General features: G+C 46.2%; 1 protein-coding gene and 1 pseudogene across 11 annotated transcripts; one reads left to right on the top strand and one right to left on the bottom strand.

Moving 5' to 3' along the window:
• Nucleotides 1-592: 592 nt before the first annotated feature.
• TMEM268 (transmembrane protein 268) lies at nt 593-22,095 on the top strand. 11 transcript variants are annotated; one of them, XM_036239405.1, is made up of 10 exons: nt 848-934; nt 3,336-3,406; nt 5,190-5,389; nt 8,837-8,946; nt 10,869-10,976; nt 12,001-12,150; nt 14,048-14,158; nt 16,003-16,083; nt 16,951-17,139; nt 19,861-22,095. In XM_036239405.1, the coding sequence occupies exons 3-10, from the start codon at nt 5,269-5,271 to the stop codon at nt 20,038-20,040; spliced, it is 1,050 nt and encodes a 349-aa protein (XP_036095298.1). In that variant the 5' UTR covers nt 848-934; nt 3,336-3,406; nt 5,190-5,268; the 3' UTR covers nt 20,041-22,095. The 11 variants fall into 11 exon arrangements, with proteins under 11 accessions (XP_016008033.2, XP_016008000.2, XP_036095298.1 ...); XM_016152523.2 differs by having other exon boundaries at nt 851-934; nt 3,336-3,374; XM_036239407.1 differs by having other exon boundaries at nt 853-934; nt 3,339-3,374.
• On the bottom strand, nt 8,479-8,597 carry LOC118600759 (annotated as a pseudogene).
• Nucleotides 22,096-27,954: the final 5,859 nt, after the last annotated feature.

Here is a 27,954-nt window from a genome sequence, read left to right as displayed (position 1 = left end):
AACTTTAAGTGAAAAAGCAGGGTGCCCGACAGAACAGAATAGGTTCCTTTTTGTATAAATAAACACTTGTGCATCTGTCCACATATGCTCTATGGAAAAATATACAAGGTTAGTGCTTTCCTAGGGGAGGGGGCACTTTTCACTGTAGACCCTTCTGAAATCCTGATGGGGGTGGGGGTGGCAGCTAAAGTCTAGGAAGCAGCTACCATCTGGCAGTTGTAAACACTTCACACAGGTTATCTCATTAAAGGTTTCCACAATCCCACGAAAGGGTATAATGTTTTATACAGAAAACTAAGGCAAAGAGAAGTTAAAATACTTTACCAAAGATATCTAAAAAGTGGAGACCTGGCTTAGAGCTCAGATAGCCTTATCCCCAAACCGATGATCTTAACAATACGGTGCACATATAATTTTTCATTTAAAAACAAGTCCCTGAGAAATTCCTAGTCCCCAGTATTGCCTCATCCATCGGATCCAATAACCGCATTAGGCATGGTCTGGCCGGACCTCAGAGGTAAGCCGCTGCTCTTCCGACGCGCAGACCGAGGCTCAGAGAGGGGCGGGAACTTGTGGGGGAGGGGCGCGGGGGACCCGCGGGCACCAGAATCGCTGCACGTGGTCGGCGAGCGAGGAGGCGCTTCCTGGCGTCCCGGGAGAGAGCTCGGCTGATGAAAGCAGGTCCCAGCTCGGCGTCGCTGCGCGCGGAGAAGCCTTGCCTCTTGGCCCCGAGGCGAGCCCTGCGGGCGGCTTCTAAGAGTGGGGTGACCGCGCGGGGCACGCCCGGCCCGGGGGCGGGGCCGGGGAGGGCGGCGCGCGGCGCGGACGGCGGGCCGGGCGCGCGCAGCAGTGCTGGGGGCGGCGGCGCGGAGGGGTCGCGGCGCCCCCGACCTTCCGCATCCCGGGGCGGCGGGGGCGGCAGCGGCACAGCCGGGTGAGTGTGCGCGGGCCCGGGCGCGCCCCTGCGTATGCGCGCGGGCTCGTGCGGCCGCGAGCCCAGATTTGAGCCGCGCGGGCCCGGCGCTGCGCTGCAGCCTGGGCGCCTCCCCCTGGCCTGGGGTCGGCGCCCGGGGGGGGGGGGGGTGGGCCGCGCCTGGCTTCTTCCGGGCGCCTTTGAGCCCCTTCTTCCGCATCTCGTGCGTGGGAGCTGCTCTTTGGCCGCTACTGGGAGGCGGCGGCCGGTGGAGGTGATCTCTGGGTGAACGAGACCCTCAGGCAGCAGACCGAGAACGGGACTTGGGGACAGTGACTGGGGCAACACAGCTGCCCAAAGCCCAGGCCAGGTATTGTGGGACATCCCTGGCCTGAATGAGCCCGGTTCTGTTCTGGCCCGGACCCCGACTGGCTCTTTGGCTTTGGACAGTTCACTTTCAGTTTCTGGGTTTTAGTTTCCTCATCTGTAAAATGGAGAGCTTGGATCTTTTGTTTCTCAAGTCTTTTACACCCCAAAACTTTTGTGACAGGTCCTCTTAGGGCCTCTTGTTGGGACTTTCCAGTTCAACAAAAACAAAACCTAAGTTGTAAAAACTAGGATCTTTCTTTCTTTCCCAACCCTCACTTCCCCTACTAACCCTTCCCCCTACTCCCAGTCTCAGTGAGGCACCCGGTTCCTGGGGAGGCTGGACACGCAGTGTGTGGAGAAATGGAGACCTTTGCTTAGCAAGACTTAAGCACATCTTCCTATGAAGGGACTTGTCACTTAGCTAAAAAAGATGGATAACTGGAAGATCTGGTTAAATGCAGAGTCAGAATACGGACTAAAGAAACTGTGAGAAGCTGGGGAGTGGGTGACCAGTTCCTGTAGGAGCCCCAGGGCTGTGCTTACTGTCTGGCTTTGCTTCTACCCGGTGTCTGTCTCTTCCTCCCACGCCCCCCAAAAGACTGGTGCAGTGCCCGGCTGGATCCTGGCCTCAGGACACACTGATAAGTGATGGGTCAGTGTCTTCCCTGGCCAGTCTTGCCACTACCCCTCCTGGCCTCTGCAGCCTTAAGGTTGGACAAGGGGTGCAGAGTGAGTACAGAGGCTACTCTGATTGGGCCATCCTGGCCTCTGTTCTGTACTCTCTCCCTACTTGGTAGTCCCTTCCCTTACCGCCTTCCCACCACCCCAAGGTGCTGCTTGCTCCCTCGGATTGCCTCATTTGGACATTCTTATTTCTTATTATCTGAGTTTGTCTTTTCCATCAGATGGTGATCCTCAGCAGGAAGGCTGAAGAGGGACTTGAGATTTTATTTCTGGTTTTATAGTCAAGAAAGCATGGTGCCTGGCACTATAAGTCTCTTAGGGAATATCTCTGGAGTAAAAATGATGACAGCTATGTTCCTTCAGTGATTCCTATTTGCCCAGCTCTGCTCTGAGTTATTTACATCAGGGATTCTCAACTCCTGGGCCAGGGACTTGTACCAGTCCATGGCCTGTTAGGAACTGGGCTGCATAGCGGGGGGTGAGCTGCAGGTGAGCCAGCGAAATTTCATCTGTATTTGCAGCCACTCCCCAGGACTAGCATCACCACCTCAGCTCCACTTCAGATCTCGGGCATTAGATTCTCATAGGAGCTACTAGTCTCTGGTGCCAAAGAGGTTAGGGACTGCTGATTGCATGGATGACCTCTAAGCCTTGCAACAACTGAAAGATATCATTATTATCTCCATTTACATGTAAAGACACTGAGGCAAAGGAGTTAAGAAATTTGCTCCAAGTAACACAGGTGGGAAGTGGAGGGACTACATGTTATTTTTAGTCATTACACTAAACGGCCTTCAGTGGAAAGTGGATCTAAGGACTATATTTTTTTGGTGGGCCTAGGAAGTGATCAAATGAGTCGGGAAAGGGCTTCAGTGATTGCCAAGTGCTGAGCAGACATCCTTGGCCCGTTGTTGTTGCTTTCCTGCCTCTTACTTAGGGCTACAAGATAAGAGGAAGTAAGTAAGAGGTGATACGACTGACTGGTAATGCTCAACAATGTTTGGGAATGCCTGCTGTGGACCAGGCCTTGGGCTAGGTGGGGGAGAGATTGTTCCTGCCCTCCCAGAGCACAGCATCTCAGATGCGGACTGGAATTTGTTGCCAGATCACACCTGGGAAATGTAATCTCCCTGACCTGCGTCCCCAGGCTCTAAGGCATGGGAGTTAAGGGTTTGGACTTTAGAGCCAGATGACTTGGGTTCACCTCCTGGTTCCAGTTTCTAGCCACCCCACCTTGGGCAGATCCCTTCACACCTTTGACTCTCAGTTTTCTCTCCTATGAAATGAGAAAAACCTGTGAGGAAGGGGGCCTGGTTGGTGAGCAGGGTGATGAATATCACACTTGTATTTCCTTCTCTTATCCCCACAGCAGCTTTGCCATGTAGGCCTCCTTGAACCCATTTTACAGGTGAGGAGCAAGTACCTTGCCCAGGGAGTTAAGTACTTTATGTCACAGAGCATGGGAGTGGCTGAGTGGGAATTCAAGTTCAGGCTCTTTGGCACTCAAGTTCTTGCTCTTTTCCTAACATTTTGCAGCTTTCTCACCTCAGAGGCTGACACAGAGTTGATGCATGATACTTGTTAGTGAAAGGCTCATTTTTGTATATTTTTGGTTGGTCAAGGAGGGCTCCCAAGTGATCTGGAGCTTAAAGTCAGGGCCGGCTTAGGTTCACGCAATCCGCGTAGTCACACAGGGCCCCTCATTTAGAAAAGCCTCCACACTTGATTTAAGGTTTGCTGCCACCTCTTGAAATTCTTTATCATTTTTGAACAAGGGGGCCAGACATTTTCATTTTGCACTGGGCCCCACAAATTATACAGCTGGTTTTTTTTAAAGGTTTGAGAGAAGTGGAAGGTGTTGAGGGTTGGGAGTCAGGTTCCCCTCTTTAGGGCAGTGGTCCCCAATCCCTAGGCCACAGACCATACTGATCCGTGGCCTGTGAGGAACCGGGCTGCACAGCAGGAGGTGAGCAGTGAGTGAGCGAGGGAAGCTTCATTTGTATCTGCAGCCACTCCTCAGCGCTAGCATCACCACCTCAGCTCCACCTCAGATCATCAGGCATTAGATTCTCATAGGAGAAATGGTTGGGGACCATGCTGCGTTAGGGGACCTGAGCAGTGGCAGTCAGCCCTCAGGCCACCTTGGAATCAAGCAGATGTATGCTGACCAGACACTTCCTATCTTCACCAGCATCAAGAACCATGGCAGCAAAAGATGATTCAGGTGGACTTTTTGGCTAAGGGTCATGCCTGCTGTGCTATCACTGACCCAGCTTATGAGGATCGAAAGCATTTCCGAGGTCTTCTAGAGCTAAGTGCTAGGAGGATGCATTGCTCCTTTCACCCTTGGTTTTCGTTTCTCCATATAGAAAACTAACTGACAGGACTTCCATTGTAGCTTTGGCCATCTGGAAGCTCAAAACTAAATTCTTGGCTCAGGCATGGCAACTGTGTCAAACCTCAAAACGGCAACCACTAGAGATAGTTCTTACGGCATGTGTCCCCTGTTCTAGATGCTGCTGTTTGTCCTTTATCTGTATCATCCCTCTGAGCCTTTGTGCAGTAACCCTGTGGGGAAGGTACCACTATTTAAATACAGGGAAGCTGAAGCTCTTTGAGGTTAAACCTCTTGCCCAAGTTTACATAACTAGTAGGTTGTAGAACTGACATTTAAAGCAGTTAGTCTGACCCTAGAGTTTATGTTATTGAACACAAACTTCTTTCTAGCACCTCTGCGAGGGACCCTGACTGCCTGGATATTTTTATTCTTTATGGTTATCACTTTTATTTTTTTAAATGTATCTTTCCTACCATCCTGATTTTATTTTCTTTTTCATTTGTATTTTGCAATGTCTTCTGGGAAGCTATTTGAAATCCTTTGTTTAAGCAAGTCTCCCCGTGATGAATGCACTGCCCTGACCTTAGTAAGGAATGGAAATCCCACACGCCTAGGAGTGGGGCCTGGTTTGCCCCTGGGTTCCCTTTGGGTGCCTGTATGTGTCTGAACTGGAAAAGACACAAGACCAGAAGGGAAGTTTTCAGGCGAGGTCTGGGAGAGTTTTAGCTCCTCCTCACTCTGAGGATGTTCCTCAGCATGACCAGAAAGACCAAGGTCAGCAGAAAGACTGGGTAGCTCTCGCAGGCCTTGTGATCACTTGGGGCTGGGAGAGCCAGGGAGCCCAGCCTTCCGGGCCTGAAGTTCTTTCTTTGCTGTTTTCTGAAGGCAAGTGAAGCAGAGCTGGCTGATCCAGAGTGAACCACAGCTCTGAGAAGGGGAAGTATCGCCCAGCTCGCTTTCTGTTATGGCCTGTGAACCGCAGATGGACCCTGGCGGGGCAGTCGGCACCTTGCCTGCCTCATCCTTTACCTCCTCCCCTAGTTGGAACGCCCTCCCTGGAGGAAGCCCTCCTGGCTGGGGGCAAGGTAAGGTCTTGGCTCTCAATTCCTTTCCAGCTACTCTCCCACAGGATGCAGACCTGGACTCACATAATATGATTGAGGAAGGGGAATGGATAGGCACAGAAGTGCCTTTAGGCGAGGGCGGGCGTTTTGGGATTTGTTTCTAGGCTATTTTCTGTCATTTCTACCTATTCTCTCTATCATTACCTCCTTAAATCAAGACACCATCACCCTCTGCTTTGATCCCTGCTGCAGCTTCCTAGTCAATCTCTCTTTGCCTCTTAAATCCATTCTCTATATGACATTCAGAGAGAGCTTTTTTAAATGCACAAGCAACTGTGTGTCACTTTCCGCGTCAGTGTTTCCCATTGGACTTAGCACAAAGATCTGTCATTCACCTGCGAGGCCTGGTTTAATCACTCCTGCTGCCCCTGGCTTTTGTTCTTGCTGTGCTGTCCTGCCTCAGGGCCTTTGCATTTGCTGTTCCTTCTGCCTGTTATTCTCTCTCTCTTTTTTTTTTTTCTGCTTCCTTCCCCTTGTTTAATTTCCACGCATCTTCAGAGTTCAGTTCTGATCTCCCTTCCGTGGGAATTCCCTCCCAATAGCCCAGCCTAAGTCAGGACCCTCATTTAATCCTACTTCTCCCCATAGCAACTATCACAGTCTTAATTAAATAATTACCAGTGTAATAAAGGGTTGAATGTCCAGCTTCCCCACTAGAATGTAAACTTCACAAGGACAAGGGCTCTGTCTTGTCTTGTTCAACCAAGGAACAGTATCCGCACAGGGCTTGGCCCACCGCAGATGCTCAAGAGGTATTTTGTTGAATGAATGAATGAGTTTCTGGGCACAGGTAAGAGATGGCATTCCTAATTGTGGGATTCATAGAAATGTGGGTGGTTATTAGATGATTTGAAACAACAATTTAATTAAAAACAAGGCTAGCTGGCTGGCTTGCTTTTCTTCTCTCTCTCTCTCTCTCTCTCTCTCTCTCTCTCTCTCTCTTTCTCTTTTACTAGGAAAGCAATACACACACACACACCAGTATAGTGAAATGGAATGAAACAATTCCTTCAGAACTTTGAAGACATTGCTCTATTGATTTTTGGCAGGCCAGTTCTCATTCTTTTGTGGTAAATTGCTCTCCCCATGCGCATGCTCACACACATTCTCTTTTGGTACCTTTTCAGATCTTTTTCCCTATCTAGGTGTAAAAACAAGTATTTCTAGGCGGAGGACTTGCTGTTCTCACTTTAAGGAACAGATTAGAGGGATTATTGCCAAGAATCCAGGAACTCATAGTTTAGAAAGCAAACAAAGACACCGTGGGGAGTCTGCATTGCTCAGGCAAACACTTTGCTCAGTGCACAAAGAGCCTTGCCAGCTTGGCTGGGGGGCGGGTCACTTGTCTGGAGTCCAAACCTCCGTGGGCTCTCCATTCGGTGCTCCTGCGATGGTGAGCTAGTCTGAGCCGCATCTAGCATCACTGCCTGCATTTTGAGCACTGCCTTTTCTCCTCGCTTCTTCTCTTCCTCATTTTTCCCTGGTAACATCGTCCGTCAGCCTTTCATAGGCTTGTTTCCTTTTCCATGATAATGGTATCCACCTCTTAGGGCTCTTGGCGGATTAAAAGAAATCACCCCTTGAAGGCTAAGCCCCTTGCCTGGTCCATATATAGTCAGGGCTCAATTCCTGGAGGTTATTCTTATTTTTGTCTATTTCTGCTTTTCTTCTTGTCTAATTTTCTTTGTTTGCTTATTATTTTCAAGTCTAAGTTTGCAATTTTATTTTTTCATATTTTTACGAAGCCATCTTAGATCCTTTTGGGAACACCGTGGGAGGGTGAAAACAAACATAAACACATCAGTCTCGTTTTATTATTACTTTCGAGTTCTGACACGCTTGCTTTTAAGTTACGGCAGCAATAGCGGCTCGTTATCCTGCACCCATTTTGTGCCAGGTGCTTTATTTTCATCATCTTAACTATTTGAAAAGGCCTTTGCGGTGGATATGGCCATCCTCTCAGTGGCTGGCCAGTGATTTAGATTGCTTCTTCAAGGTTATTCGTTAGTAAGAGGCGGAGTTACAGTTTGAACCCCAGATTAGCTAGTTTATGCTTTTGTCCATAGTCTCTCTACTCAGAACCGAAGGGAGGGGTGGCTTCCTTCTGCCGCCGTTCCTCCCCAGGCCAGAGGGAATTTCAGCCCAGAGCTTTCAGTCCAGCTGGCCTCAGTCTCACAGTCTGACTTCATTGCAGCCATGCAGGCAAACAGTTGAGCGCTGTTGTGACCATCCTTGGGTTGATGTGGTGTGTTTTTCGAGGTAACACTTAACTCAGTTTATGCTTTTAAAATGTTGAGTGCGTTGCAGATACACCGGGAGGGGTGACCGGTAAGTCAGTATGTGAGTTTTCTGCGGTTGCCGTAACAAAGTACCACTGAGACAGTGGTTTGCAAAACACAAATTCGCCCTCTCACAGTTCTGTCGGTTAAAAGTCTGGTTAAAAGTCTGACGCTGGCCTCACTGAGCGAAAATTATCACGGCATCAGCAGGGCTGCATTCCTTCAGGAGGCTCGGAAGAATCTGTTTGCTTTCCTTTTCCTGCGTCTCAAGGCCACCACATTCCTTGGCCGGCAATGATCGTCTCTCTGTGCCTTTCTCCCACTGTCACATCCCTCCTGAGGCTTCTGCTATTTCCCTCTCCTACTTTAAGGATCCTTGTGATTACACTGGGCCCTCCTGGATAATCCAGGATCATCTCTCTAGGTACAGCCAGCTGATTAGCAACCTTAATTCCATCTGCAACCTTAATTCTCCTTTGCCATCTACGGCAATATACGCACAGGTTCTGGGGAGTAGGGCAGGGGCATCTTTGGGGATCCATTATTCTGCTCACCACAGTGGGTTATCTCTTGCTTAGACTCTGAGCCCACTGGGGGAATGCAAGAGTTACTTAGTTAACCAGTCCTCTAATAAATGTTTGCTACATTATCTTCCCAATGTAGTTAGTCGTTCAGTCTCCGTTTAAATATCCCTGTGATGGGGAGCTTACCAGCTCTCATTTGGGGTAAGTCTTCCTTGTCAGCTTACAATTCCTTATTTTTTATTTTTTATGCCTACAGCACCCGGTCTTCCTAGGTCGTCTCCCATCCAAGTACTAACCAGGCCCGACCCTACTTAGCTTCCAGTATCAGATGGGATCGGGCTTGTTCAGGGTGGCGTGGCTGTAACAGTCTTCCTTATATGGTCTTGCATTGTATCCTACCAGCTTCCCTGCACTGACCTCAGTTCCGCCTCCTGGGGGCTTTCCTGTCAAGTCCAGTTCTTTTCCTGTAGGGATTTGAGGACAGCTGCCGTGTCTCTCCTTGTCATGAGAAGGTTCTCGTGGCCAGAGGCGGTGATGCCTGCAGGGTCCGGGCTCATCCAGCATAGTTATTGCTCAGTCAGATGAAGCTTCCATTCTGCTTGCAGAGCTCCGCAATGGCCAGGTCCTCACGGTTCTCCGGATTGACAATACCTGTGCCCCCATTTCCTTCGACCTGGGGGCTGCAGAAGAACAGCTGCAGACCTGGGGCATTCAGGTGAGTGCTGGTTTTCTTGAGTCCTTACCGTTTTCTCTTCCATCCATCCATCTACCTGCCTGTCTGTCCATCTATCCTTTCATCTAGTTATTCACAAAATATTTTATTAAACACTTACGATGTGCTCAATGTGGTAGGGGATAGAAAGACGCTGTATTAGAAGTGGCTTCCCAGTTAATTCACTTAACAGATGTATGTTTTGGGGTGCCTTCTCTGGCCAGGCCCTTAGCTGGCCACTAAGCACTATGGAGGTGAATGGGCCCCAGTGCCTGTGCTCACGTGGCCCCCAGAGCCCAGCGGGGAAGATGGGCACGTGTCGGGTAAATCAGACAACAAGATATAAACGCTGCAGTATAAGACTGTATAAGGCATTGAAGACCTTCACAGGAGAAAATGGTAAACCTGCCTGGGCAGGGACAGTAGTTATGAAAGCTTTGCAGAGGAGTAAATACTTGATCTGGAATCTTAAAGGAAAAGTGAGTTTGCTGGGTAGACAGGAGGAAGGAAGGGCGTTTTAGGAGAGGAAAGGGTACATAAATTCATTAGCTGATAATACAGTACCTTTTAGCATCAAGATCTGAGGCATACGCTTCACAGATCCATAGTTCTGGATGCAGATCTAGCCCACTACCTGCTACATAGGGTTTTGTGAAGATTAAGGGAAATAATGCTTGAGGAACACTTGCACCATCTCTGGCACATAGTAAATCAATAACCTGTAGCTACTGCTGTTGTTACTACGTACCCGTAGCTGTGGTTCTCCCCAAAGCCCGCAGCACAGTCCGGCCTTTCCCTGCACTGCTCAGGGGGCGTGAGTTGAGGATGGGGAAGATAAACTGCTAATTTTATACTGAAGGTTTTATAGTTTCTCTCTTTAAAACTGAATTGCATTATTGTTTGAAACAACATTTTATCACCATTAAAGGGAAACTTTCCAAATTGATAATACTAAGCCCACATCAGCACCAGAGCTGGTTTATCTTCCTAACATTTCCTTTCAGCCTTTGTTCAGAGGAATGTTTTTCTTAAACATTTGTCCACAGTGGGGTTTTCTTAACCAGTGAACATTTGTACACTGTTCTACCGTGTTCCTAAATAGCATCGTTAATGGTTAAATTCTTTCTTAAGCGATCCACTCTTGTAGGGCCTTTATGTGCTACAGCATTTTTGTTTGGGCAGGAAGATGTGAGTTTTCAGTACTTTGGACTATGTTGATAATTATTGATATTGCAATATTGATAATAGCTCCTGGGTATCGAGTGTTTGCTGTGGTACCGGTGCTGGGCTGGTATGTACATAGACTTAGATACACATATCTAGTCAAGTAAAATATAACTGACTGTGGTAGGCAAACCAAAGGCCCCCAAAGATGTCCAGATAATATGTATATATAAAATACATATACTTACTGTATAATGCATAGATAAGGAGTGCATATGTATTATCTTATTTAATATGCACAACACTTATACAAGCCGGGTCCTCTCATCCTCATTTTTCAGAGGAGGAAGTAGGCTCAGAAGAGTAGAGTTACTTTCTCTAGGTCACACAGCACATAAAAGGTTTAGATCCAGGACTAGCTGACTCCCAGGCCTGTGCCTTAACCATTAGGCTACCCTGGATCTGCTGCGAGGTACTGGGTCTTGGGCTACAGGGATCCATCCACAGGATGCCCTCCTGTATCTCGAGCTCTGCCACTTCCCGCGTGATGCCTGACCTTTCCTGGGCCGGGAACTGTGTCCTGTGATTGCCATTAGTGCTCTGAGCTCCTCACTCTGCCTTCCGGTCTAGCCCAGAGAGTGTGCCCGATTCCCCTTCCACATGATAGTCATGTGAACTGGAAATGACCTGGTTGCTGGCGGGAAGGAGATGGAGAGGGGTTCTGTGGCTGATAGATCTCTTTCCCTTGGGCGGCCAAGCAGGTCCCGGCCGACCAGTACAGGAGCTTGGCCGAGAGCGCCCTCTTGGAGCCCCAAGTGAGAAGATACATCATCTACAACTCAAGACCTATGCGGCTGGCCTTTGCTGTGGTAAGGAAGGAGGTGGGCCCGCACTGACCCTGTGGTGGCCCGCTGTGGCACTACCGCATTTGACATCGTGGCCTGGAGCCTGTTGGTGTGTGTAAGGGATTTGGAGGCTGGTGGCTCGAATGCCACCAGCAAGAAGGCAGTACACATGGACCCAGATTTTGGTGTAAGAGGGAGTTTATGGCAGAGCGTTGTAACAAGGTCTCTATGTAAAGGATGGAGGCAGGGTTGACTGAGGGCAGAACTTGGGATTGGGGATTTGCAGACCCACCACTGAGGCTCTGGCCTCCGTGTCTGGCTTTGGTCAAGACTTTTCACCTCTCTGGAACATGGTTTCCCCATCTGTTCAATGGATAGGTCCATGTCAGCTCTAACCATGTGTGTGTGTGTGTGTGTGTGTGTGTGTGTACAAACATGTATACACATACATATAAACATGCATATATATGGCAGAGCCAGTATTTGGACCCAGGCAGCCTGGTTTCAGCATCTTAACCACTGTGATTTGCTGCTCCCCTGTATAGATAAATGGTCAGGTAGCACTCCCGACCCTCACGTCCTGCTTCTCAGGAAGGGAATGAGATAGCAACTGTCTTCTATAGGCTGTTACACATATTACAACCCTTATATCAGCTCTGTGAAGTAGGTATTAACCCCATTTTACAGATGAGGACACTGAGGCTCAGAGAGTTATTATAACTTGTCCAGGTCACATTGCTGTTGAGGGATCATTGTGGGCTTCTGTCCCAAATTTCTTTCTCATACAAGCTCCCTGCCCTTTTCTGTTTTATTTAAAATCAGGGCAAGCAGGGATTTGGAATAACTATTCAAATCCTGTTCCTCTGCCTTTGCTTATGATCAGGGAAGAAAGGCTCATTCTCACAGGCCCCCATCAGTCTCTTACGGGCCCTGCGAGTTCTGTGACTCCAGGGAGGTGACAGAAGTGTCCAGGGGTGTTCCCTTGAGTGGAGCTGCTTCACTTGAGGACTGGCGTTCCTGACCATGGTCTTGCCCTGGCTTCTCGCAGGTTTTCTACGTGGTAGTGTGGGCCAACATCTACTCCACCAGCCAGATGTTTGCCCTGGGGAACCACTGGGTGGGTGTGCTGCTCGTGACCCTGGTGGCAGTGAGCCTGACCTTGACTCTCATGCTCATCTTCGAAAGACACCAGAGAAAGGTGAGATGTCTGGAGACCCCAGCCATACTCCCACCAGAGGGGCTGTATGGGCAGGAAGATCCAAAATCAGATTTTTCTCTATTACCTGCTTCAGTAAGTTGCTCCAACCATGAAAATTCACACTGGCCCATGTGCCCAGTGACTAAAAGAAATCAAATCACATGTATGATTAAATCCTTTCTGTCTTTCCTATCTAATCCCTGCAGGGTGTTTTTCTGGAAGCAAGCTGTGTTTTGAGAGAGTCTGGGATGGGGGAGGAGGGCACTGACAGCCAATATTTATAAGGGATTTTGAGTTTCCTGAGCCCTTTCATGTACCTCCTCCCCTTGGATGCTCAGAAGAGTGCTGTGAGTGAGAAGGGGCTACTGAGCACAAGGTGGCTGAGGCTGAGGGATGGGGGAGGTGGGAGGCCCTGACTCAGGAACCCTGGTAAAAATCTTGTCTCATTTAATCCTTGCAATAGCCTGTGAGGCAGAGCGGATGGTCAGAGGGTTTAGGTAACTTGGCCCATCCCACTGTGAGTGGCCTAACGCCTCAGCCATCAGATTCCCAGTCTCATTCACAAAGGAGATTGATGCAGCTTCGCTAATTGTACTCTGCTTCTTCAGTGTCCAGCTTTTGTTACTTACTGAGCACTCTGTATACGGTAGGTCATCCATTAAATGCTCCACCTACGTTAACTCATTAAACTTCCCAGTAAATCTCTGGGTAGAGTCTTCATTTTGCAGATGAGAAACCCAAGGTTCCCAAAAGCTCAAGGAGTAGTCCAAGGTCATGCCGCTAATAAATGGCAGAGATGGAATTCAGGGCCAGGATGCTCAGATTTCAAGCCTCATTCTCAGTCAGTGCCCAACTGTATTGTTATTCCATGGCTGCTGTAACAGATCAGCGTCAATGTGGGCTCAAAACAACACAGATTTATTATCTTACAGTTCTGCAGTTTAGAAGCTTGACACAGCAGAGCCACATGCTTTCTGCAACTGCTGGGGGGTAGTCTGTTTCCTCGCCTCTTTTAGCTCCTGGAGACCACCTTCATTCCTTGGCTCGTGGTCCCTTCCTCCATCTTCAAAGCCACCCATGGTGCTCTAGCCCTTCTCCCATCTTTGAGTCTTCTGCCTCCCTCTTCCACTTTCAAGGCCCCTCGTGATTCCACTGGGCTCCCTGAATAATCTGGGACAATCTCCCTATTTTAAAGCCTTCTAATTAATAACATTAATTCTATCTACAACCTTCATTCTCCTTTGCTGTATAAGTAACATGTTCACAGGTTCTGGGGAATAGGACTTAGACATCTTGTAGGGGGATTTTTCTGCCTACCACATCTCTGCTGTCTTTCCAATGCTTAGGAAGCTCCTCTAGCACCTGGCACAGAGCTGGACTTTGAGATTTTTAGCAAACACTCCACTCTTGCCTGACTCAGGAGGAGAAGGTGGGATGTTAGGAAATGAGTTAAGGGTTTGGGGTATGAGTTCCATTTAGTGCCCGTGCTCCCCACAGATAACTGTGGCACCTGACTGTGTCCCAGGCACTGGGTTAAGTGCTTCACATACACAATCTCAGTTAAATCTCACCTCATCCCCAGGAGGCAGGGACACTTTTTATCCTTATTCTACAGCTAAAGAAAGCAAGACTTGGGGAAGGGACATAACTTGTCCAGGGACACACAGCCGGGAAGTAGCAGAGCTGGCCTTCAACCTAGGGCTAGTATCTGACACTATTGAATTTATTATCTCAACAACTCCACAATCCCATTTTATAGGGGAGGAAATGGACACGTCTTGAACATAAGGTTTGTCCCCTGGTGTCTAGGGGTGGGACAGTGCATGGCTATTGCCCAGGCCCAAGAGCTCCCTGGCCGTGTGGGGGTCTGGCCTCAGGGCTGGCATTTGTCTTACAGGCCAATACCAACACAGACCTGAGGCTGGCGGCTGCCAACGGAGCGCTCCTGCGACACCGGGTGCTGCTGGGGGTGACGGACACGGTGGAAGGCTGCCAGAGCGTGATTCAGGTGCTGTCTCAGAGTGACCTCTTCTTGAGGGCCCGCTTTCGGGCTGGGCTGCTGGGGAGAGGTGGCCCCTTGTTCTCCCAGTCTGCGCAGTCTCTCGGAGTCTGCTAATGAGACGGCATCAGCGGCCCGTCTCTTCCTCCCTGTCCCGGTGTTCCTTCCTTCCTCGGGGCTCCTGGGTGGTAACCAGCAGCCCAGAACCTCATGGGGCAGAGACTGGCCAAGCCTCACTCCTCACTCAGTATTCATTCAGCAAACAGATGGGGTCACACAGTGGGTCTGGGACATAGCTGGGGCTAGGTGAGCTCCAGGTCTCCTGCTCCTGGCTGGGCTCTTCAGGTGAGATTGCTGAACCTCCGCAGCACCAACATCATCCTTTTCACCAGCCGTCGCCCCTTGCCCAGTGGGATCCCTGCGCTGGGCGTGTGGCTGGGACCTGGGGAGAAGCTCTCTGTGACATGGCCTGCTCATCCGACAAATACTTAGAGAGCCTAGTGTGTTTCAGGCACTGTTCTAGGTACTGAGGCTGCAGCAGAGAACAGGCATGTAAGGAGCCATGCGTGTTTGGAGCCTAGCACGTCTGAGATGGCGAAGGGTGTGAGGGGAATCTCGCCTGTCACCAGGAAGTGAACTTGAGGGCATCACAAGATTTCTGGCAGTTCAAGGGTGACGTGGGAGTTTGGGAGTGCCTTGAATCTGGGAGTTCTTTCAGCCTCATTTGTCTCCGAATCCTCTTGATGGATTGGCACATAGGGGTGACTTGGCAACTGTTAGTTGAAGGCATGGATGGATGGAAGACTCATGAAGGGACACATTTTTAAAAAAATAATTGGGTTCTTTCTGTTTCAAAATAGCATCTCGGGTTGAGGTGACACAATATCTTGGATTTTTTTAAAAAAAATCACTGGGGATGGTGCGGGTTGGGGGATGGAGGCGCCCAGGGTGAGCAGTGGGTAGGAGGAGAGATGAAATCAGCGAAGCTCTGACGCGGTAACCATTGGCCAGGGTGGCGAGCGGGAAGTTAATGCTTCCTTTGCTCTACGTTTACGTGTGTTTGGAAAATGTCATAATAAAAAGTTTAAAAGCTTTGGGGGTGAGACAGTGAGAGACTAGTCAGCAAGAGGGGTGTGACCCGGGGTCTCATGGGTCAGCCCCTGGGAGGAGGGTGGCCTGGGATCCAGAGGAAGTGGTGTGTGGATGGAGCTGTGGGACATGGGCCACCAGTTTCTTGTAGAACTTGGGTTGTGATCTGCGGCAGCTGCGTGGACCCAACAAGAGGATGTAATGTGTGAATGTGGAGGATTTAAGCCTGACTAAGCTTACTCCGGCCTTCTGGGGACTGTTGAGGTTGTAGAGGAAGGAGGGGTAAATGTGAGATGGGGACTTCTTACCCCACTCCTCTCCCCTGAGAGCACCCAAGTTCATTACCTCGACCCAGCTGTGGGCAGTGGGGAGTGATAGCTCTGAAGAGCTTCACTCATTTGCATGTTGAGTTCTAGACAGAAGCGTACTTGGCCCCTGACGATAAAGTGGTAGCCCTAGGTGGATACCTGATGCCCGGGATGGTTTGGAGTCTCTCAGATGCTTAGTGACTTGGAGATGGGCTGTAGCCATTTTAAAAAGCATTAGCACACAAAGCCGTTTTTCTAGAGGCCATATAAAGGAGAGTTTGTGTGTGGGAGAGAGCAGAATGGCATGCTCTTGCCAGAGACCAGCATAAACCCAGTGGTCCTCAGAAGGGCAGGCCTCTGGTGTGGAGGCAGGAGGTGGAGGATGGTTTCACAGATGGCGAGTTCAAGGTCAGGCTGGCATTGAGCGTCACTGGTCATGACTTCTTCTCTCCCCAGCTCTGGTTTGTCTACTTCAACCTGGAGAACTGTGTGCAGTTTTTGTCTGACCATGTTCGAGAAATGAAGACTAGCCAAGAGGTAGGATACCTTAAGTGAAAAAAACAAAATAAACCAAGAGGCCAGATTGCATTATGTCAATGTTGGAAAAATGTCTAAGGAAAAATTACTTAGAAGGAAGATCACCTGTATGGAACCTGTGGTTCTTTTCCCTAAGGAATTAAGTTTTTGAATTAATTGCATTTTAACTAATCTCCTCTTTTTTCAGGACTTGTATTTTCTACATTTCCTATAGCGAGCATATATTTATTTATATAATAATAAGTAATAGTAATAATAATAAAGATCCTGGCAGAGGAAAATACCACATACTTAGACGCCTTTCACGTGTTCAAAATGCCTTCCTACCACTTATGAGGATCAGGGAGCTCTTGCTCTGATTCCACAGATGAGGAAACTGAGGCGTTGAGAAGCTCTGTCACTACCTGTGGGCAGTCACAGGGCCGGTCGGTGATGCTGGGTTTAGGGCCCAGCCCTCCTGTCTCTGAGCCCTGGGCTCCTCCCCTGGCATCAGCATAGTCGGTCTTGGATTTAGAATGGTAGTTTAGCACTAATCCTGGCCCGTGAGCTCCTATATGGCTTTGGGCAAGGCCTTTGAACCTCTGTTTGTATATCCACAATGTATAGATAAAGATATCCATGTCGCGGGCTACTCTGAGCAGCAAATGAGAGCATGGAAGGAATAGTGCTTTAGAAATCATTAAGGACCCTATTTTTGTAGGGAGTTACCTAATCTTAACAATGGGACACAGTTCCACATTCTCCCAAGGTCAGCCTGTAGAAGGTCCATCCATTCTCTGTGGGTCTGCAGCTCAGGTTGCGACTCAGCCTCCTACACGCCACCCAACTTAGGGTACCATTCAAGCCCCTTCTCCATTTCCTTTTCAGTCCTTGCTGAGAAACAGATTGAGCCAGCTCTGTGTCGTCCTGGAGACTGGAGTGAGCCCCATGACGACAGCAGAGGGGCCTGAGAATCTGCTAGAGGAAGCTCCTCTCCTGCCCAGCAGCTCTCATCCCACAGAGAGACCACTCCTGCAGACTGAGCTTCACCAGCTTGTTCCTGAGGCCGAGCCGGAGGTAACAGGCATCTGGGCCAGTCAGGGCCACCTTCTCTCATGGGAGAGTTATGTAGAGTCCGTCTGGGGGCTTCAAGTTGTAAATTCCAGGGAACATGGCTTTGCTGAGTTGGTAGAGACCATACAAATCTTCTAACCTAGTAGTTTTCAATATTTTTCCCCTCATCCCAGCACTAAAAAAAAGTTTATAGGAGTTGTTTTCTATTTCCCCTCCCCTTTTTAAATATCTTAGATATTTTTTTGGTAGTTCCACCAGATGCATAGTTGGGTATTGATAGATCTCAGCCTACCTAACCATGAATATCTTAATGAACATTTGGGTCATTTTTTTGTCTATTTATCCATCAATCTATCATGTATCTACCTATCTACTTAAACTGTAATGAATGTCTAAGTCTTATCTGCATCTCTGTTAAATTCCAGTTCCTCCAGCCCCGGAGTTCTGTTGGGTCCTGCCACCTAAGCTATCTGTTGGGTTTGACCCAGTGTCGGTAGACCAGAAGTCCAATGTGGTTTGCTGCCTGTGCTACCCTCTGCCCGAGACATGCAGTGAAGGGTGACCTTAGGCATGGTTTGATGCAGAAGAGCACTTGTACTTTCTTTTCAGCCAAGAGATTTGGGGATTAAAGTTTCAAACCAGCCTGAACTTTCCTTTTTGCATTGATTGGGAGTGGGAGAGGCCTACAAATAGGACTGTTACGAGAGAAAATGATAAGCATATTAATGTCTTCACTCGAATCCCATTGACTTTTTTTTTTTTGAAGAGCAGAAAAGATTGATAAGGTCACATACTTTATTGTGGCACGCATGTCTGGGTTTATGCGAAATAGTCTATTAAATATGATGAGTCTTTTAAATTATTTTTTCAAATGCATTCAAACCAATAGGAATACAATTTTCTGTCATGAATATCAAGTCTCAGTGTGTGCGCACGTGTTTTTAAAGTAGCGGCCCTTATAACTTAGCGAGGGAAAGTATAATCAGTGCCTAGGTCTCAGCATGGGCCAGGTCATCAAATTTCAGTAGGAAACCAGTGCCTGCGAAAGACGGTGAATTAGTTATAATGACTTCTTACATTTTAACAGCTTTTTATCATGCATAAAATTCTTTAGCATGCCTTCCGTGGTATGGATTATTTTTCCTCCATCTCCAACGGATAAAATAAGCTTCCAAGAATTCGACCGACTTGCTCAAAACAGAACAAAGGAAAATGTGGCAAAGCCGAGGGCGGGAGCCAGCCTTAGTAGTTCTAAGTCGGCCAGTTTTCTGGCCACAGTTCTTTGCTTCTTACATGATTGATTTTAGAGTAAATGGGTCAGAAGACCAATCTGAGTTAGTGAGGGGAGGGCTGTTTGAAGTTTTCACTATTTTTTTAGCACGAAGGATAACTTGGAGGAAACGCTGACCCTACAGAGCGAGGTGTAATTTTTGATTTTTTTGAATAATGATCCTGTTATGATATTGATGGCCTTAATTGAGCACTGGGTATTCAGCTTTCTATCTAGTAGTTCCTTTAATCTTCACCTGAGCCCAACCAGACAGATGCTGTGATTTCCCCTCTTTTACTGATGAAGAAGTGGACTTAGCAAGGTGAAGTGACTTGCTCAAGGTCTATCACAGGGTGGCTGAGCTGAAATTTCTTTGTGGCTTTTTTGATTTGAAAACCTGTTCTTAATCATTGACTCTACCAACTGAAACAGCCTCCTGTAACCCACACCCTGTTTTATTACATTCAGACTGGACACAGTTCATAATACAAAAGACCTTCACTGCCACGTGTAAGGAACTGACTGAAGCGTTTTCCCTGGAATTACAACTGCCAGCCCAGTGGACAGAACTTAGAGACCAAATGTGTTAATAAGAGCATGCATTAAATCTGATTTTTAAAATTCTTTCTTTATTCTTTTTGGCTGTTTAATGTTTTTCATTACAGTGAAATATCCATAATGTAAAATTTACCACCTTACCCATTTTTCAGTGTGCAATTCAGTGGCATTAAGCACTGCACATTGTTGTGCAGCCATCACCACCATCCAGCCCCAGAACTTTATCATGTTCTCAAACTGAAACTCTGTGCCCATGAAACACGAACCCCTCCTTCCCTGGCCCCTGAAAACCACCGTTCTACTTTCTCTATAAATTTTCTGCTCTGGGTGTCTCATATAAGTGGAATCATACAGCAGTTGTCTTTTTGTGATAAATCCAGTTTTTATAAGCAAACTGTTAATAGGAACATTTGTCTAAAGAGATCCAGCAGGTACCTTGTATGAATTGAAAGTCCTGTCGTCATAGGACTATTCTGCTGCCTACCCTCATTCGCTAGTGGTTTTCTCTAAGTGCATTACTTCGACCTCATGCACTTTACAGGTTCACAGACATTTTGGAACTGGAAAAGGCATGTGCATGTGCGATTGGCTGGTATAAATCAATGCTAATTTCTCTAGTGCTTTGAGGTGTAATTTTTTGTGCATATCATTATCACTTTTTGGCGGTTCGGTCACCTCCCTCGGAGATGAGGAAACTGAGGCCTCAGGACCCCCACAGAGCCAGTTGTAGAGCAGGGGTTCCAGACTAGGCATCTTGCAAACATCCCAGGTGAGGGCCTGGCTGGGTCCTTCCGGCGAGCATCACTGCTGGTGCAGGACTGTGAGGACCTCTGGGCTTCCCCTCATGCATTAGCTGTGTCTCTCTGGCCCTCACTCCGTTTCCCTGTCTCTTCTAGGAAATGGCCCAACAGCTGCTGGCGGTGTTCGGTGGTTACTACATCCGGCTCCTGGTGACCTCCCAGCTCCCTCGGGCAACAGGAACACGACACACGGACTCTCCAAGTATCCCATGCCCCTGCCAGCTCATAGAAGCCCACATCCTGGGAACAGGCTGCTGCCCATTTCTGGCCAGGTGACCCAGGGATGAAGGTATTCATCTTCCTCCAAGACTGAAAGTGAGAAGTCAGGGATGCCTCCAGAGCCCCAGGTGGATGATGGCCAGCCCTAGCTGAGGAGAGAACCATCTGAAGGGTATCAGTCATGTCAGCAATGGAGTGTCGTGCTCACTTCAGGACCTTGCACAAAAATAGCTTGTCAACATTCCGTGGTGACCCCCAGCCTTTCCAGAAGCAGATGGTTGCCGAGCTGGTCTCTCTCCAAGCTACTCTCCCCGTGCTGCTTAGAACCATGGCCCTAGTGGAAGGGCCGCTCTCCCACCCCTTTCATTGTCTGCACAGCCCAGCAAATGTGAAGATGGCCAGACTAGGCTAACTATGTCCAAAGTCTGGTCTCAGATGATGTTTCCGTCTCTAGCCCCTTCATGTCAGATGGGGAAACGGAGGCTCTGGGAGGACGCTGCTCTTTGTGGCATTGCTGTGGGCCTCTAAAATATAAGACGGCCTCTTTCCAGTCTGAAGAAAAGAAGTCAATTCTCAGAATGTTCTCCCTTTTTAAGTTTTTCCTCTATGCTTTCTGAAAAACAATGCGCCTGTGCTCATTGTCTGCCAGTACACAGGTTTCTAGGAGACAGAGGAAAGACGCAAATGGTACATAACTGTTCATGGGACTGTTTGGAAAAGACCCATTCTGTCCGATTTGAGGCCTTATTTTGTTCAAAGGCATGCGTGCTTGTGGTTGCGGTTTTATGCTGCAGATGTAGAGCAACGGGCCCGTTTCCTGACACACCGTCCTGGAATGAAGCGTAATCTGTCACTCTTGGAGTTCGCGAAGAGCTCAGAGGTTCCCGAGTTCTCTGCTCCTGAATAAATCTGAAGACTCGCTATCCATAGGTCCAAATCCAAAAGCTCTAGCCTGGCACTTAAAGGCTCCACATTCCCCAGGATCTGGCCTTCATCTGCAGTTTTGGCTTCATCGTCACAAAACTCCGTCATGAGATCAAACTTTTTCCTGGACCGACATACCTGTTCCTTTCTACCGGTTGGACTTCTGTGCATGCGTCAAATCACAGTTTTGTTTATTCCTCCTTCAGGAGGGCTTTCAACATAGCCAGCCCTGTTCCTCTGTGCCTCCTTTACATTCTCGATGTAGCTGCTGCCTTTACCGATGTTCTGTTACTGATTCTGTTTTCATTTCGCCTGCCTATTTTTCTAGCTCATTTATAAACTCCTCAAGGACAGAGACTGTACCTGACACTTTCAGGCATGACCTGGTCCTGCTAAGGAAGAAGAAGATCCTGTGGATTAATTGTTTTGTCATCACTATAGTAGCTTTTGCAGATTGCTCTGTAAACTCAGTTGAATGATGAGGTTGGCACAGAACTGGGTTCTGGTCCTGAACTGCCCCTCCTAGCTCTGTAACTTTTGGCTAGTCCTCAGTTTACCCATCTAATTAAAGGGTAGATTGAGTGATTTTTAATAGCTCTTCCAGAGGTGAAATTCTGGGAATTTCCAGTTTTTCTGTTCTATGCTAGCCCCTGGCCTGTCTTTCCGTTATGCCTTTATTTACATGTGGAAAGGTTCTATAGCCCCACGTGGCTGGAATGTCCCAGATCTGATGCACCTTGGGACAACAACAGTGGCCTAGCTAGCAGGAGACCTGGATTCTCTAGGAGACCTAGATCTATTGCTTCCTAGCGTCGTGACTTTGGCTAAGTCACGTAACCTCTCTCTGCGTTAGTTCACTCCTTTGTACATGGATCCGGTGAATGTGAAATGTAATGCAGTCAACTTGCCTGCATTATGAGTCTGACTGTCGCTTTCTCCGGGCCAGAGAAGAGAAATCTGTGTAGCTCTGCCCGTGGAAATGGCCGTTTTAGGCATTTCTCTTCAGTCAGCTCTGAGTGCAGCTTTGCTCAATGAGAATTATTCATGAAGGTGATTCCTGTCTCTGTCACCTGCCACAGGAATTGTGGGCTGTGCATGTGATCAGTAGAAGCCCATAGTTATTATCCAACCATAAAACCCTGCTAAGTATAATAACAGAGTATAATAAAGATGTGTTACATGACAAAATGGCAGTTTTTTTTTCCATTTTAGGGCTTAGTTAAAGAACCTGTGCTGTGTCCCTTCCTGCCTCTCGTCTCTTCACTGTCTGACGGTCTCGCTGGCTGGGGCATTCACCTGTGCCTTGAGGTACATGTCTTTGTGGTTTCGCCTCAGCTTTCTCATTTAGAAAATTCTGTGAGTTTTGTCTTGCCGACATCACGCGGTTGCTGTGAAGATCAGATTCCATGAATGAACATTTACCCTAAGGTGTTTTTTTTTTTCTTAAATTTAATTTTCTTATTTTCAACACCCTAAGTTTTAAGGCTCTGTGTGATTGACAGCCATTGCAGTGGTGAAGACGGTGCAGTCATGAAGTGAGAGTGAAGGGGGGAGTAGTTCAGAGCTTCGATTCTAGAGTCACATCAATTCAAATCCAACTTCTGCCTCTCAGGAGCAGCCTCCTCCCCGTCCTTAGGTCTCATTCCTCGTGTGGAATGTGGATAACAGCATCTACCTGGCAGGTTATTGCAAAGATTAAGTGATATCGAAAATGTCAAGGGCTTGCAACTTTGAGTTGCAAGCTCTAGTAAGAGGTCAATAAATTGTTGCTATTAAAAGAGAATCTCTTACTATGTCTTGTATGCCGTAGGTGCCCAGTGTGTAGTTTTGTTGACACAGTGGATCATTAACAGTTAATATTTATTCAGTCTGCAGCAGACCTCAGTTACTCTATTACCATGGAGTGTATTTATGTGAATTAAGATTCTAGTCAAATCTCTTCAAAATTCAGCACCAGGGGACAGTATAGCAGGGAGGTTAAGAGCAAGCTCGTGACTTGGGGTCAGATGCTCGCCCTTTCTGTACCTTTTTTACCTCAATATCCTCATCTATTAAGGGGTGTGCTATAACAGGTGAATTAATTGAGACGATTGTGTGTAAAGTACAAAGCCGTAGTGAGGGCTCCATCAAGGAGTCTGTTTTCTACCTGTGTCTATTAGTGTAAGCTTTTACTTAAGTTGTGCAAATTTGTATCCTTACTGATTTTAGTTGGTTGGTTCTATCAGTGACCAAGGTAGGCAAATCTCCAACTATGAGTATAGACTTTGTTTCCCCTTTTACTTTTGAGTTTTTTTTAGCTCACTTCTCACTTGCCCTGAGAATACTCACCGGCAGCGCTTGTGGCTGCAGCATTTACCCCGAGAGAACTCGCGGATTACAGTTCTAACCTTCCCCCGACATTTGCCATGAAATATCTTGCTTTTTTAAATTTCTCATCGTTCTAGTATATTAATAGTCTTTGGAAACAAATGACATCATTCTGTTTATAGCATTCTGTTTTTAGTAGTGGTATTTCCATTTACAAAATATAGTAACTCTCAATTGCTGAAAATGTCAAATCCTAGAAAATGTAGCATGTCTACGTGTGATGTTAAATGAATGCTGGCAGCAAGCTGCACTTTTTTTTTTTTTCCTAAACAAGGAAGGGGTTAAATTACATAGTTTAAAAAAATGAGATACAATTAACATACCGTAACATTCACCATTTTAAAGGATACAATTCAGTAGTTTTAGTATATTCATAAGGTTGCACAGCCATCACCACTATTTAATTCTAGAATATTTTCATCACTAACCCTCCACCCCTCGCCCACCCAATGTCCTACCCATCAGCAGTCACCCCCATTCCTCTCTCTCCCCAGCCCCTGACAATCACTCACTTTCTATCTCTGACTTTTCTTATTCCGAACAATTCATATAAATGGAATTACACAATATGTAGCCGCCTTTTTCTGGCTCTTTTCACATAACGTTTTCAAGATTCATCTATGTTGAAGCATGTATCAGTACTTTATTCCTTTTTAATGACTGAATAACATTCCATTGCTTGGATAGATCACATTTTGTTTATGCATTCATCAGCTGGGTTGTTTCTACTTTTTGGCTATTTACGAATAATGATGCTATGAATAATTGTGTATAAGATTTTATGTGAACATATATTTTAATTCACTTCTGACATGTTTTGCTCTGTTATTACATACTGTATACTAACTTAGACTTGGTAAAGCTCCCTGATATGTTGACCCTTTTATATTCATGAAATGTCCCCCTTTATTAGATTTTTGCCTTAAAATCTACTGTTGTCTGATACATTAGCTTTTGATGAGTGATCACATAGTATATCATTGTTCATTCTTTTACTTTTAACTTATTTGTATCCTTATATTTAAAGTGCCCGTCTTGTGGGCATATGGAATTTAAAAAAAAATTTCAGTCTGTTTCATTAACTGAAGTATTTACTATACTATGTCTATTGTACTTACTGATATATTAGATGCATTGGGCTTAAATGTACCATTTTACTATTTACTTTCTTTTGGTTGTCTTTGTGTTCTTTTTTCTGCCCTTTTTTGCCTTCTTTTGCATTTAGGTTTTTTGTTTGTTGTTTGTTTTTCTAATTTCTCCTCTATGAGCCTGTGAGATATATATTTTCTTCATTTAGTGGTTACTACCCTAAATTTCAGCATGGATCCTCGACTTATTCAAGTCTATTCCATGTTGGTCCTTCTACCACTTTCTGGACAATTGAAACTTTAGAACTTCTCACCTTTCTGTCTGTTGTATGTTGTTATCATAGATTTCAATTCTCTGTATTTTAAACCACAACAGACATTTTTATTAATGTTTGATATAGTCAGTATTCATTTAGATTTATTCATGTTTACATTTACTCCTTATTACTTTTTCATTACTATTTGTTTCTTTCTGCATTTTCATATATTTGTCTTTGAAAATATATATATCATTCTCCTCCTAGAACTACCTTTGGAATTTTTCTTTAGTATTTAGTATATTTAGAAATACTTTCAGCGTTTTCCTTCTAGTACCGATCTTGTGACAGATTGAGTTTTTGTTTGCTGAAAACTCTATTTTGTTTTTATTTTTGAAATATATATATATATATTTTTGGTAAGTCAAGAATTCTAGGGTACTGCAGGTATTTTCTTTCAACGATTGGAAGCTGTCATTGGCTTTCATTGTTTCTGTTGCAAAGTCAGCTCTGAGTCCCATTGCTGTTCTTAAAATGTTCCCTTTGGGTTTTAGCAATTCCATTTTGATGTGCCTAGGCATAGCTTTCTTTATGTTTTGTTTGGGGTTCATAGCACATCTTGAATCTGTGACACAATATTTTTTATTAGCGCTTCTACCCTCTTCTCTCTCATCTCCTTCTGGGACACTAATGATAAGTGTGTTAAGATCTTTTCACTATATATCTAAGCCTTGGTGTTTTCCATTCTTTTGGTTCTTCATGGTTCAGTATATTTTCTGCTAACTTATATTCTACTCCATTACTCTCGACCTCATTTATGTTTAATTGATTGTTAAGCCTTTCAATTGAGTTCTTAATTTCAGCTATCATAGTATTCAGTCATATACATTTTAATCAACTTTAAAAAAGAGTTTATAGTTTTCAGATGAATTATCCATCTTCATTTATTTTCTTCAGTATTTTAAGGTCCACATCTGCAGACTCCAGTATCCAGTTCTTCTGTAGATCTGTTTCTTTTGTTTTTTTGGTCAGTTGCTCTTACCTTCTGGCATTTATGATAATTTTTGATTGAATGGTAGACATTTAAAAAAATTGAAGAGATATACAAGACTCTGGATATTCTTTCAGAGAGGATTTACTTTTGCTTCTGAGAAAAGCAGTGTTGGGATAGATTTTATTCTGGGTTTTGGTCCTAGCAAGACCTCGTCTATATCTGGTTAGTCCTGACTTGCAGATGATAGCTCTGCAGGGATTTTTAACTGAAAACCTGTTTAAAAAACCTGTTAAAACCAAAGACTCCTTCTTCAGAGTGAGCCCCAAATCTCCAATTTTCGTTACTCCAGGTCATGAGTCTGCTGAAAGCTCTGCCCGGTTTTTCAGCCTCTTTGACACTGCTTAGGAATTGGCAGGTACCTTGAGGGGTTCAGAAGACCCCAGTGTTCATTTCTTCTCTCTCTACTTCCTTTCTCCAGGATCTTGGCCCCTAGAGTCCTTACTGCATTAGTAGCTCTCTGTTGCATTTGAACAGATTTAAGGAAAACAGAACAAAACAAACCTACAGCTCCCACAGAGGGTTCGTTGATATAAGCTAGTTTTCCATAGTTGGAGATGAAGTCCAGCTCTGGCTTCCATTATTGTCACTCTGAAGCTGAGAGCCCTTTGACAAGTTCATAGGTTATGAACCTCTTACCATCTCTTCTGTGAAGAGGCTTCTAAATGATGAAAGCAGGAAGTGACATATAAGGAGCATCTTTTATGTGCAAAGCACCTGCTATATATGTACAGGAAATAGTTCCAAGACATAAGGAACATGAGATTTTTCTGGGGAAGGAAAGTGGGACCTTGGCGTGGGAGTTGGTGAGGAATGCATAGGATAAGAAGAATCCAGGTCAGAGTTTGGATTCAAGGGATGCACTGAGAACTGGAAGTCGAAGAAGACCCTGACAGTGAAGGCACCTGGAAAGTGGACCGTCTCTTCACCCAACTGATGCTGTTGGGGAGTCCCCAGTGGTGCCATAGCCTAGTGAACTGATAATCCACACACAATTAGCAACCTCACTTGTTTCTTTCCAGCCATTCTTCCTTTACTTTTTCCTGCTACATTTTCCCAACCTCCTTCTGGTTATGGCCACCTGGATGTCCCATAGGCTCCTGTCAACTTGGCCTCACTACTAGCCCTTCTCAGTTCTCTGCATTATAAAAGAAGACAAGAATCTCATTTCCAAGAATCTTCTTCCTCTGTATGGTTCTGAGTTAGACTTGGCCACCTTTCTTTGAGAAATATATTGTAACTTGGGGCTCTCTTCTCCATCCCAGAGCTGTTGTCCTAGCTTATACTTATATTGATATCTGTCCTGATTGATTCGGCAGCCTCTTCTTGGAGAGAGTCCAATCAAGACAGAAACCACATAGTAATTTGATTATGAGAAGTTTAATATAAAGAATTAACTAATGGATTGGGATAGAGGATTGGTTAGTAAGAAGTAAAGAGGACTCTAATTATAGGACTCTAATTATAGCAGATAAAAGGAGCAGCCATCAATCTCAGGGCTGACATAGAGGCCTTGAAGGAATTGCTCCCTATACCCCATCCCTAGCTTAGAGCTGAACCTTGTTGGGGAAGGATGTGGCTGTGGCTTACTGGATGCGGAAGTCTCTGAGATGTGTTGACAGAATGTTTTAGATGTCTGCCCTCCAGGGTGACAGGGAAAGCTATCACAAAGAGATGGAGGCACTCCCCCATTTGTTGGTGGGTACTAGAAGCAGGTACTTGTTGCTACATGCTAATGGTGACCATGTACTACAGGACCATGTACTACAGTGCTGGAGAGTTGTCTGTACTGCAGAAGTGTGATATTGGAGCAGCTGTTTGCATTGCAGGAGCTGGGTGCTGGAGAAGCTGCATGCACTGCAGAAGCCAGATGCTGGAGAAACTGTGTTGTGCAGGAGCCTGCTCAGATGAGCACACAGGAACCAGGAAGAAAAGGCCTTCCTCTTTCATTGTCTCCAGCACCTCCTACTGACAAAGCTTGACATTGCATCAGCAGCAAAAGGAAAAAGATTTAAAGGACTCAGCTCCATTTCCAAAGAGCGGGCTATGAATGATTTATTCGGAGCCAAGAGAGCAATAACTGAATGTTATTCTACCCTCACTGTGAGGGGCAGCATGACTGGTTGGCTAAGAGTGTGGATTCCGAAATCAGACTTCCTGGGTTCGAGTCTCAGCTCTGCCATTTACTATTAGTGTAACCTTAAGAGACTTAATTTAAGCTCTCTGTTTCTTAGTTTCCTAATTTATAAAACCAGAGTAGTCATAGTACTAACCTTTTGGGGTT

Source organism: Rousettus aegyptiacus, unplaced genomic scaffold, assembly GCF_014176215.1.
Source record: "Rousettus aegyptiacus isolate mRouAeg1 unplaced genomic scaffold, mRouAeg1.p scaffold_m13_p_3, whole genome shotgun sequence".
In the NCBI taxonomy this organism is placed as follows: Eukaryota; Metazoa; Chordata; class Mammalia; order Chiroptera; family Pteropodidae; genus Rousettus; species Rousettus aegyptiacus.
Note: the sequence above shows the minus strand (reverse complement) of the source record. Positions and strands in the feature narration are given on the sequence as shown.